An 11,283-nucleotide genomic window follows, 5' to 3' on the forward strand; every position below is an offset into this window, starting at 1 on the left:
TGCATACTTAAACTGTCACTGGCTGCTGATATAACAATCTGCACAACACAGGATGAGGAAATGAAGCAACCGTGTGACTTCACCCCTTTATTGCCTTGCAAATATCTCTCTACTGAAAACAGAGCCCTTTGCCTGGACACATCCGCTCAACACTGACAGCTGATGGTATGTGAACATGTAGAACTGGGACAAAACTATATGTTGTAAACTAGAATGTGTTCTTTTATTGTCTTAACTATCCCACTACTCTTGAATCATTGATGAATGTGTGGTAGCAGAGTTCATAAAAAGCAGGAAATGAAAGTACTGCGTGTTCATTATCGGACTTCAGTTCTTCATGGCGATGGTGACTGGTTCCTGTTAAGCCAATGAAACTTTGATTGAGGCAACCGGTAGTTAATGAGTAACACAGAAGAGGTGCAACCTTCAGCAGACATTTGCTCAGCTCTTACTGTGTGACTCATACAGTCACAAGAAGCACAGATCTCTGCGTATGTTTATTATACTGGCAGGACTGGATAACAGGACTTTGTGGAGGCCTTTATTTTTTTGTAGGAGTTGTTCTGTTGGTTGTGTCTGAGAAACTGAGCTTCCATGGTGAGTGGTGTACTTTTTATACAATGAAGTTTAGTTTTTAACTCAAATATTGTTTATGTTTTAAGATATCGATTGTTCTTCATCTTAGTATAATTTACAATCATTCCCTTCTTATTCTCGTGCAAGACTATCGTGCTAACCAGGTTGACTTTATGCTCGAGATTTTCATGTGACAATCATACAGGCCTCTATAAACTGAGACACATCTGATAGCGCTCTCCCTCCTGTTAACAGGAAGTGAGGTTTGGTCATTTAAATTTGTCATTACAGAGGCTTCTGCTCCGACAGCATGTTTGACTTTAAGCAGGCCCGTAGCCAGCCTAGTGGAAATCGGGGCTCTTTTTTTCTGAAAGTGGACCTTTTGCTGTTTTTCCACTCATTTTGTATTTAATTATGAGGTTCAAAGACTTAATTTTGGTAACTTTTTATGCACAAATTTGATCTGGATTAGCTTGTCTGCTGGTATCTTAACGATCAAGCAGCATACTATTTACTACAATGTTGTCAGATTGCTTAAACAGAAAATGTGCAAAAAGAAAAATAGCCCAGACCCCCCTGTCTATGGGCTTGCTTTTTTTTGTGCTGGTAAATTTGTAGAGATTGCGACTAAAAATAGAACAATTTGTCCTCATTTTTCTCTCAGGCTGATACAAGTTCTCAGTCCCCGGCCGCTGGCTCAACGGCTAAACTCGACCAGGTGCAAGGCCAGGTCAACGAGGTTAAAGTTATTCTGAAAGACAACATCAGCAAAGTGCTGGAGAGAGGGGAAAGATTAGATGATCTGATCGGCAAGACTGATGACCTGCAGGCGTCTGTAAGTATCTCCCGGTACAGTGTGTTTAGAGATTAGGCTTTCATAGGACTCTTAAAACAGCAAGGCTGTTAGAAAATGTTTCTACAGTGGTGAAAAGTAACTAAGTACATTTACTCAAGTACTGTACTTAAGTACAATTTTGAGATACTTGTACTATACTTTTCTGTTCCTTTACAAGATTTCAGAGGAAAATATTGTACTTTTTTACTTGCTATATCAGGGAACTATAGTGAGTTACATTACATGTAGTCTCGCTTTGCCAGACCCCCCTCCACAGCGCGTTGAACGAGGGTCTGGCTACTCCACATAGCATTCGGGGATGGGAGGAAAACGCGCTCTGGTTTAATGGCATTTCTTTAAACCAATCAGAATCGTCATGGGCGGTGCTAAACTCTGCACAGAGCTGCTGCAAAATAGTCGTGCGAGAGAAAACTCAGATTGGACAGATAGTCTAGCTAGCGGTCTCAATTTATCCTGCAGAGATTGTAGGAGCAGTTAAACATAGTCCTCAGAAATCCACCGGATTTAAAATTCCAACACAAAGAAAGTGGAAGGTAACGGAAAATACTAGCCTGGGAAAACCCTGATGAACTTCCGGCAAATTTGAGATTTGCTCTGCAAGTCAGTCTGGCCAAGAGTCCATTCAAGCCCACTTCCAATTTTTCCAAATCGAGGCACCAATCACAACCGTTGAGGCGGGCTTTACACGATGACGATAGCGCAGCGACAAGCAGCTTGTTTACATTCAACATGGCGGCCACCGAACCGCAGCAACCCGTTGATGCCGCTGTCGCTGCTACGTCACCAGGATCGTTGACCTGATTGGTTGAAGGACTATCTTATTGCGCCCAGAGGCATTTGAGCGGCGTCCGTTGGTGACGCCCCTTTGGAAATGGGCTGTGAATGAAGCTTCCCCAGACCCACTCTCAGTTACAACTGAGAAGGGTCTGGTGTCAACCAGGCTAGGAAAATACACGCATCCGGTGAAATTTCCTGCGGCACCAGAACAATCCCGGAAGTGGAACGCGAAGGATATAGACTACTTTACATAAAAAAAGTATAAGCTTATAAAATTGTTTCAAACCTTTTTGTCATGTGTTTAGTTTTAGGGCACTCTGTTGATGTTATGAGGTACTGTAATCAGAGAGACATTTCCCGTCTAAACTTTCCAAATGGTTTCATTTAAATAACTGCTTGAAGTTCAAAGAAGTAAAATGATCCAGTATTTAACAAAACAGTAAACATTAGAAAAACATCCAATAAATGAAAACCTATGTATCAGAACTTTATTTTTTTCTTCTTCTCTCTCCCATTAATCATCTCCCGACCCCTCAGATTTATCTAGTGACCCTTTGGAGGGGCCTAACCCCTAGGTTGGGAACCACTGGACTAAACATTCTAACTGTATAAGAAGTAGTTAAAGCAGCAGAACCAGAATTGGTCTTTTTTTCCTGGTCAAACTCTGGTGCCTACATTACCCACAATGCAACTTGATTGTCAACAGTTTAGGTTGGAGATTCAGCTGTGTTATGCTAGAGGCTAGTAGCCTGCAGCAGAGATAAGGAGCGGGCTACAGAGGTCTAGTAAACTCTTATATACAGTCTATGAGTAAACTCCCGTCTTTCTAACTCCACACCTCCAGATTTGTTTTTAATTTTCAAACTTGTAGTCCTTAGCCTTACCGAAATTCATCAAACTTCACACAGCTCCCTCTGTTGACACAAAAGGATTTATATAACATTTTTTTTTTTTTTTTTTACACATGCATTGGTACTCCCCAGGGTTCTGGTTTAATGCCAACTTCACGGCCATATGATGGAAAATCAGTTTGGATTTCAAGCCCAAGAAAATAAGTATTTACCAAGTAACGATAACGAAATATGAATAAGACATTCTGGTGAAGTGTGCTTTTACTCTAACAACATAAAATTAATAAAATATTTGTTGCATTTAGAGCTATAATGCTACGAAACTAAAAACAAAATAAAGTTTAACACACACACACACAAAACATGTATTTATGATGTTAGGGCATTTATTTAATCATTTAAAAGGAAAAGAAAAACATAAGACCTTTGTAAAATAAACCCAATATTTTTAAGGCCTTATTTTTTTAGAATATTAAATTTAAGACTTTTAAAATACTTTTAAGAACCCCGGGGAAACTCTGGTACTCCTCAAACAGACTTTGATGTGTAAGTCAAAGATCTGGGTGCTTCTTCCATCACTTGTGTTTAATGAGGTTTCCTTTATGCTTCTTTTCAGGCTGACTCTTTCCAAAGAACATCCACACGGGTTGCCAGGAAATACTGGTGGAAAAACATTAAAATGATGATCATAATTGGCGTGATTGTGCTGATCGTCGTTATCCTCATCATCCTCTTTGCCACAAAAGTCATATAACACCCGATCTTAACTCCTTCAGCAGCTCAGGACTGAAAGCGATGAAGACGGTGGAGAAAGCTCACCTCTTTTATTTTGCGTGTAATTGCTCTCGTGAGAGAGTCTCAGATCATTTCAGCTCAAACAAACGGACATTTCAAGAAATATTTATGTAAATTCAAAAGGGTAGATGATTTTGTAACACCTGCAGGCTTATTGGTTAGGCTGCTCTGCGATAAAGCTTATGATGACATGATGCAAATTAGAGCTTAAATTGTTGAAACTTGGCTGAAATACTTCATGAACACTCCAACAGTCAATGTGACGTAATACTATTTCACAACGGATCACATACCCAAAATGAGTCTTTATTTTTATTTTATTGTATTTCTTTATGTCCAATTAGCTGTATATATATATATATATATTCTGTTTATGACTGTCAAACTCTGTAATGACATATGTATTATATGACTGATGACTACGATAAAAAGGAAATTGTAACAACGCATTTTATGCATTCTTTGCTACTACAATACTGTATGTGTGTGTGTGTGTGTGTGTGTGTGTGTGTGTGTGTGTGTGATCTGTTCCAACCAATCTAACATTTCTGTTATGTAATAATTGAAGCAATTCACAAATAGCATTTGAGAACATTAAATACAAAAACAAGAGAGAATTAGGAACGCAAAACTGCCCAAACTTTGCAGCAATCTAAATAAATGCAAAACAGCCAAACTTTTGAGATACAACAAATACTCCGGGAAATATAGAGGAAATGTAGTGTAGGTCATAGTGCTCTTCATTAGTTTCTTACAGTCAGCTAGTGACCTTTGCTGGATACCATCATCTCTCTGGCCAACGCTCCACCAGCGCTCTGTCTTTCATCACTCTGAAACCTACGAAAAACAAACACAACAGATCAGCTATAGATGAACCAAAACCTGCTAAAACTATAAATAAAACAGGAATCCCCCGTGTTTATAATGTCCAATGTCAAAAATAAATTTAAAAAACTGAGAACAATTATTTTACAGTTTAAAAAACAAACATAATAGTTAGTCCATAAGCTAGAAATCCTTAAGTGCAATCTAAATTGAAGAAGTCAAAATACTAAATGGAAGAAACCTTCAATCGGTCCAAAAAAAAAAAAAATAATACACATTAAAGAAAACATTACATGCAAATTTCTGGAAACTTCTTTCTTTTACAAAAAGGTTATAAAAGGGAAAATTTGTTACAGGAAAATTAACAAAACGAGGAGTCTTTTTCCATCGCTGTCAGTAAGACAAAACAGAGCAATACATGTACACAACGTAAAGCACTTTATCTCTCCCCCCAACAGTCTCGTCCAAATACGAACCAGGTTTTAGCTCATGGACTTACTGGCTACAAGAGCTAAATAAAGAAACAAGCATTTTAGATAAGATTAGGAATGCATATATTAACAATAGGAACTGGAAAGTCCAGAGAATGCTGTACGTAGTACCCTTTGAAAAGCAAATAGTTATTTTTACATATTTATAAATCATTACTTGTGGGGGAGTAAGGGCCTGTAACAAAAATGACAATTACATGTGTATATTTTAAGTTTTACATTATTAAAAAACAGTTGCAAAGAAAGTAAAATGGAAAGAAAGATGACAAAGCTGGACGTGTCCCATATTGTTTAGATTAGAAATGCTGATACAGGATGTTGTAAGACCATACCAAATGGCAGCATTCGAGAGCGTATGCTTCTCGTACCCGGTCCGCATTGAGCGGGCCCTGAGAGTATCTGGGAGTCAGCTCATGGCCTGCAAGGAAGCTCCGCTGGCAGGTACAAACAAGGTATGTCAGAGTTAGGAGACAACATACTTCCTTTTCTGTTTCCTTGCACATCCTTAACTTTTGGCATCCATTTACTGTAGTATCAGTACTTTACCTGTTAACTTTACACTTAAAAAAAAAGAAGGTGCAAAAGAGGCAGCAGAAGGCCAGCTGTTAAAATAATCGCCACAAGACTGTAGCCTCTATGTTACCACTACTGTAAAGCACTTGAGGGTGCTGAGAAAAAGAAATTTACAAGAGGAAATTAAACATAATGTTACCAAAACAGCAAAGTAAATATAACTACCTTAAGTTTAAAGTACGAGGTGTATTGTTTTGTCTTTACATACCTACTTGAAGATGAGTTTCCTCCGTTAATATGGCTTGTAACTGTTGGTGTGACCGCCACGCCGTGGCGACTTGCCATATCCACCAGATTCATCTACAAGCGGGGCGCAAAATCTGATTTCAGGGGTTTTTGTCATTTCAAAACTAATAGAAAGTGAAGGGAAAATCAAACTGGAGCACGTCAGGGTGTTCTACTCACCGTTGTAGTCACCATATCCATAATAGTTGTTGTAACCAGGGTAATCATAGCCACTGTATCCTCCATATCCTTGATTATTGTAACCATAATTGCCATAATTCCCATAGCCTTGATTCCAGTAGTTGCCATAACCCTGGTTCCAATTCTGATTGGGACCTGCAGTTAAACAGGATTTAAATAAAATGCTTTTGATCACACAAATTAAGTGCTTATTGTTTTACATGCGGTTAGATAGAGCTCTATTAAAATTACTGAATTAAATTATTATTGAGCATTTTAACCCTTTATTACAGCTGACATCAAATAAAATGACAGTATTTTGTTAAAATGCAGTGATTTCCCTAGGTTTGTGGAAGACTTGGGAGCACATATTATTAGGGGCCCTCCCTCAAAGAATTGTTACATTTTGTAATTACAAAAAATTCATTCATTCATTCATCATTTTGGACCATAATTATTACCATATCTGTGTCCAAAACGTTGGAAAAGCTAAAGCAGATAATAAATAACACTCAAAAAGCTTAAAGACAAAACTTGCTAAAGAAGTCCACTGGGGACCAACGACAATCCTTAGATATGAGAAAAGTCTTTCAGTTGGTTTTGGTGCTCAAGTTGATTTTACACTCCCTCGGCTTGGGTGCTGCACCAAAGCTTTATGGTGCTGGGGGAAACCCTGCAAATGATCCATCAAAGCCAAACCGTACAAAAACAGTGGAGAAAAAATGAAACGTTGTGAAACATTGGAAGTGTTACAGTGTTACATTGGAAAGGCTACCGACTTTTCTATTTCTACGGACTAGAAGAAGAAGAAAAAGGTAAACAACGGCAGAACTGGCAGCAGCGTTGGCGTCAATGCTTCGATTTGATTCGATGACTTAATTCGTCAGATCAAGCCTTTCATTCGCCATAAAAGAACTCCTCTTAACCCAGTAAGTTTACAAGAGAGACTTGCAGTCACTCTGAGAGTCCTGGCATCCGGTTGCCCTCGAGCTCGTCCATGCTTCCTGTTTCCGCTTTGTCGCGCGCCGCTGGAAAGAAATAGAGTGGTGCACAACTTCTGGTCGCACACTCAAAATCCTGGCGCACCAGTGAGATATACGTCATTTTGACGTCACATTCGTGCGCGCCAGCGGCGACTGTAAAAAGGCCCTTACCGGGGTCCCACGTCACTTTTTCCTGGCAAAAACAGACAGGCACATAAGCTCCCATAACAGCACAACCTGTCACTTTTACTCCCCTGCTTTGTACAGACTAGACAAACAAGACACCACGTGTTCATAAGTGAGCTTTAGAGGTGAGATTTCCCTGTTTCTAGTCTTTATAGTAAGCTAACCGCCTGCTGGCTTTAGCGTCATATTTACTGTGCAGACATGAAACTGATGTCAATCGTCTCAACTAACTCTCGGCAAGAAAGTGAATATGCTTATTTCCTGAAAAAGAAAATGTATCCACTGATTTACAGATGTGTCTTTCTCAATGGAAGTCTACGGGCCAGAGGGCATCACGTGACGGGCCCGGAGTAGCAGTTCCACCATTTGGCCGCTATGTTTGCTTCAAAGCCAGACGCACTTCATGGGGGCCTGGTCCTATGCAGGGTTGCACGATATTGACAAAATGTGATATTGCGATATCGATATTAATTTCGATATTTTTTAAACATATGTAAAATTACAAAAGTTACGGGAAAACGCATCAAAATAGATTCATAACAAATTAAACAAGTTTTCTTACAACACAAGGTTTATTTCAACTGACGGTCATATTGGACTGGTCCAATATGAATGAATGAATAAATAAATAAATAAATAAATAAGGACCATGTCTACAGAACAGGACATGTTCTACTGGTTGGACAGTATAAAATAAATAAATAAAGAGAACAGGACACAACTTTTCTTTCACTTATCCGATTTTGTTGTCTTATCCATTTCTTCACTTACACTGTCACTGTTGAAATATGCACACCCGTGGTACGCTCCGTAGGGTTTGTCGTGTAGTGGCCCCGTGCGCTGACGTGCACTAACATGTGCAAGGAGCACGGTAACTGGCCAATGAAACATGATCATTATAGCGTTTCAAGTGGGCTCTAAATCAACTACGCCACACAGCCAACGGACGGGACGCAGCGCTCCACAAAATAAACAAAATATCACATACTTATCGCGACACTTTCGATATAATATTGCGCAACGTGATATCGCGATAACGATATTGAGTCAGTATATCATGCACCCCTAGTCCTGTACTGTAATTTCTTATTCCAAAAGTTCTGAATTTACTGTTAGGGATAAAAAAGGTGCATTATTTACATTTTTCTATACGTGCAAAGTTTTCTCCACTCACCACCGCCTCTTCCTCGAGACCTGGATGGGTATCCACCTCGGCCTCCCCAGTACTGCTGCTGCTGATACTGTTCCTTGGACATTGCCACTTTTATTTCACACTGAAGGAACACCAGTAAAGTTGTATGTCCACAGTAATTATGTGTCAATTATAAAAGTCAAAGTAATTAACGCAATTACCAGGTAATCAAGTCTTATTTGGCAGGAGAAAAGAAGTTTGTACCTTGCTTAGTCCAATATTGTGGTACTTTTTCTCCATGATGCCCTTTACTGGCTCCTCCTCTTTGAATGTGATGAAGCAGAAGCCTCTCCTTTTGTTGGTTTTGTTTTCCATGGGAAGTTCAATTGACTCCAGCTAAGTGTTTAATTACGTTTATAAAAAGAAACGGGCAAGTTCATTTTGATTTACAGTCATGCAGACCCACGAGAAAGAAATTCATTAAATGGATACAAAAATAAATAAAAATATATATGATCCCAATGAGCCACAGCACAAACTAAAAGCTAAATCTGGGAATGTTAGAAAAAACGTGTACCTCTCCGAAGGCACTAAAGTACTCTCTGACTTTGTCTTCAGGAGTGTCTGGAGAGAGACCACCAACAAAGATCTTCTTTACGGGCTCCTTGCTCTTCATGGCTTTGGCTTTTTTGGGGTCAATGACCTTTCCATTGAGTTTATGTTCCTTCTGTGTGGCGACCTACATAGCAAAACAAATAATTGACAAAAGGGCTCATTTAGAAAAATACTCTTTAAGTGTTAATTCACACATTTGTACATTTGTATCTATTAAAGAAACATGACCCCAATGCAAACGATGTTTCTTTGTCAGACTGGGTCGTTTGAATTGTTTTCATTATCAATGAATCTGCCGGTTATTTTGTCAATTCATCATTATTTTATTTTATTAAATGTCACAAAAATGTGGGGGGAGAAGTTTACAAATCTTGTTCACAGACCTCAAGGGGACATTTAAAATTGCAAATTGTGTCCAAAATGCAAAGATTTTCAGTTCACAATGATCTACAACAGAGAAAAGCAGCAAATAATCCCATTTCAGATTTAAATTAAAATATATTTTGTTGTTAATTCAGCCCCAGTTTGCCCTTGCATTCAAGTCATAGAGCTAAACATCCGATTTGCCTGAAAATAAGCACAGGTTCTTAAAATACAGCAATAACACAAGATGAATTCCCTTTTCTGGCAGCTTCATTTATCATTACACAAAAAGGTCAGCACTGTGCATGTGGCTATATAGTACTTAGAATATCTTGTAAAAATGGCTTATGGGAGCAGGCCAGTACCTTGTCAACACTGTCTGGTTCTTTGAAGAGCACAAAGCCAAAGCCCCGTGAACGGCCAGTCATGGGGTCCAGTTTTAAAGTGCAGTCTACAACCTCCCCGTACTTGGAAAAATAATCTTTCAGGTCCTTCTTAGTCGTGTCCCAGCTGAGCCCTCCTACAAACATCTTACTGTTGACAAAACAGCACATTTAAAAGGAACCACAATTACCAAAATTACCAAATTCTTTCCACAAGCTATCACCACACTGACCCCGCACGCACACGCACACACACACATTCACATATGGACCATGTGCAATAACTAGCACTTTTAGTGTGTATATTTCTTTCTAATTCTGTGTGTATATATAATTTCGTGTGTATATCCCTTTCTAATTTGTTGTTTTCCTATTTATTTCTTGTCTTTTTAGATTTAGATTCATGTTACTGGGTGAACTGCTGCTAAAAATGTCGTTGTTCATTTTGCACAATGACAATAAATCTTCAGATTCTGATTGCCACTTTAAGTAACGCTACAGTAGAGTAGAGTAAATGTACTTAGTTACATTCCACCACTGGGAAACAGCACTTGATTTGGTGTTTACAACACAGCTGCGGTATCTTAACGGAGTCACAATGGTTGGTTAGACATGTTTCATTGTGGAGAGACTCCTTCCAACTCTACGATAAGTGTAATGTAGCCATTACCCCTCATCTTCCTCGTTTTTACTGGCGTCAATTCTTGATCCCTCGGCCTCGCCCCCCACCAGGCCACAGTCCCCGGCTGCAGACATCGGCTCGTCACTGTTTGCCTCCCCGTCCTCTTCCATTCTCATCATGGTCGTGTCATCGCTGAACTCATAGTCGTCCGACATTGTTTTTTGGCTTTTAAACGTTGTCGCTAAACTCAAGCAACGTCAGAATTATTTGCAGAAGCTAAACGCTAAAAGCTAACGTCAGTTGGCTCGCTGACAGCTAATGCTAGCTAGCGGCTAGCTAATATTTTTGTTATCATGTATCGTTAGCTGTAACTCGTCGTCGTTAACTAGAGCAAGTTATTTCGTTTGTCTAAATTCATTTAACTGTAAAGTTAGTCTAATTTTAGGTAAAATGTGTTTCATAAAAACAAAATGTTCAGTTTCAGTTGCTACAGTTTAGGGGGGTTTGTGAGCGTCGTTTTCGTCTTCTTCTTCTTTGAGTTGTATTAGCGGTTAACCAACCTCTTTATCGGCGCATTACCGCCCCTGCTGGACTGGAGGCGGAGCAGGAAAACACATCCTAAATCTATTATTTCCTAGATCAGAGGTGCCCAATTTCTTTCATATGAAGGGCCAAAATGTATCAGGATGGAAGGCCACGGCCAAAAATAAATGTCGATGTTGATGATAAGACTACGTATGTAATTTAAATGGGAAGTTTACCAGCACTGTGCTTTACATTGCCGTTAAACTCAGATTACGTACTTTTTAACTGCACAAAATGTACGTTTCATAGTCATACTTTTAAAATA

General features: G+C 39.1%; 2 protein-coding genes across 16 annotated transcripts; one reads left to right on the top strand and one right to left on the bottom strand.

Moving 5' to 3' along the window:
- Window positions 1–27: 27 nt before the first annotated feature.
- On the top strand, window positions 28–4,790 carry si:ch73-234b20.5 (uncharacterized protein LOC449923 homolog). 2 transcript variants are annotated; one of them, XM_031301298.2, is made up of 3 exons: window positions 28–165; window positions 1,241–1,411; window positions 3,677–4,790. In XM_031301298.2, the coding sequence occupies exons 1-3, from the start codon at window positions 163–165 to the stop codon at window positions 3,812–3,814; spliced, it is 312 nt and encodes a 103-aa protein (XP_031157158.1). In that variant the 5' UTR covers window positions 28–162; the 3' UTR covers window positions 3,815–4,790. The 2 variants fall into 2 exon arrangements, with proteins under 2 accessions (XP_031157158.1, XP_031157157.1); XM_031301297.2 differs by lacking the exon at window positions 28–165 and adding an exon at window positions 208–597.
- LOC116051056 (heterogeneous nuclear ribonucleoprotein D0-like) lies at window positions 3,872–10,991 on the bottom strand. 14 transcript variants are annotated; one of them, XR_004895103.1, is made up of 9 exons: window positions 10,482–10,991; window positions 9,794–9,962; window positions 9,028–9,189; window positions 8,715–8,846; window positions 8,493–8,592; window positions 6,154–6,305; window positions 5,953–6,045; window positions 5,504–5,605; window positions 3,872–4,692 (listed from the first exon to the last, which is right to left on the bottom strand). XR_004895103.1 is itself a non-coding variant. In XM_035991861.1 (8 exons), the coding sequence occupies exons 1-7, from the start codon at window positions 10,646–10,648 to the stop codon at window positions 5,977–5,979; spliced, it is 951 nt and encodes a 316-aa protein (XP_035847754.1). In that variant the 5' UTR covers window positions 10,649–10,991; the 3' UTR covers window positions 3,872–4,692; window positions 5,957–5,976. The 14 variants fall into 14 exon arrangements, 9 of the variants coding, with proteins under 9 accessions (XP_035847754.1, XP_035847753.1, XP_035847752.1 ...); XR_004105250.2 differs by having other exon boundaries at window positions 5,953–6,044; window positions 6,150–6,305; XR_004105249.2 differs by having other exon boundaries at window positions 5,504–6,044; window positions 6,150–6,305.
- Window positions 10,992–11,283: the final 292 nt, after the last annotated feature.

Source organism: Sander lucioperca, chromosome 14, assembly GCF_008315115.2.
Source record: "Sander lucioperca isolate FBNREF2018 chromosome 14, SLUC_FBN_1.2, whole genome shotgun sequence".
Taxonomy (NCBI): domain Eukaryota; kingdom Metazoa; phylum Chordata; class Actinopteri; order Perciformes; family Percidae; genus Sander; species Sander lucioperca.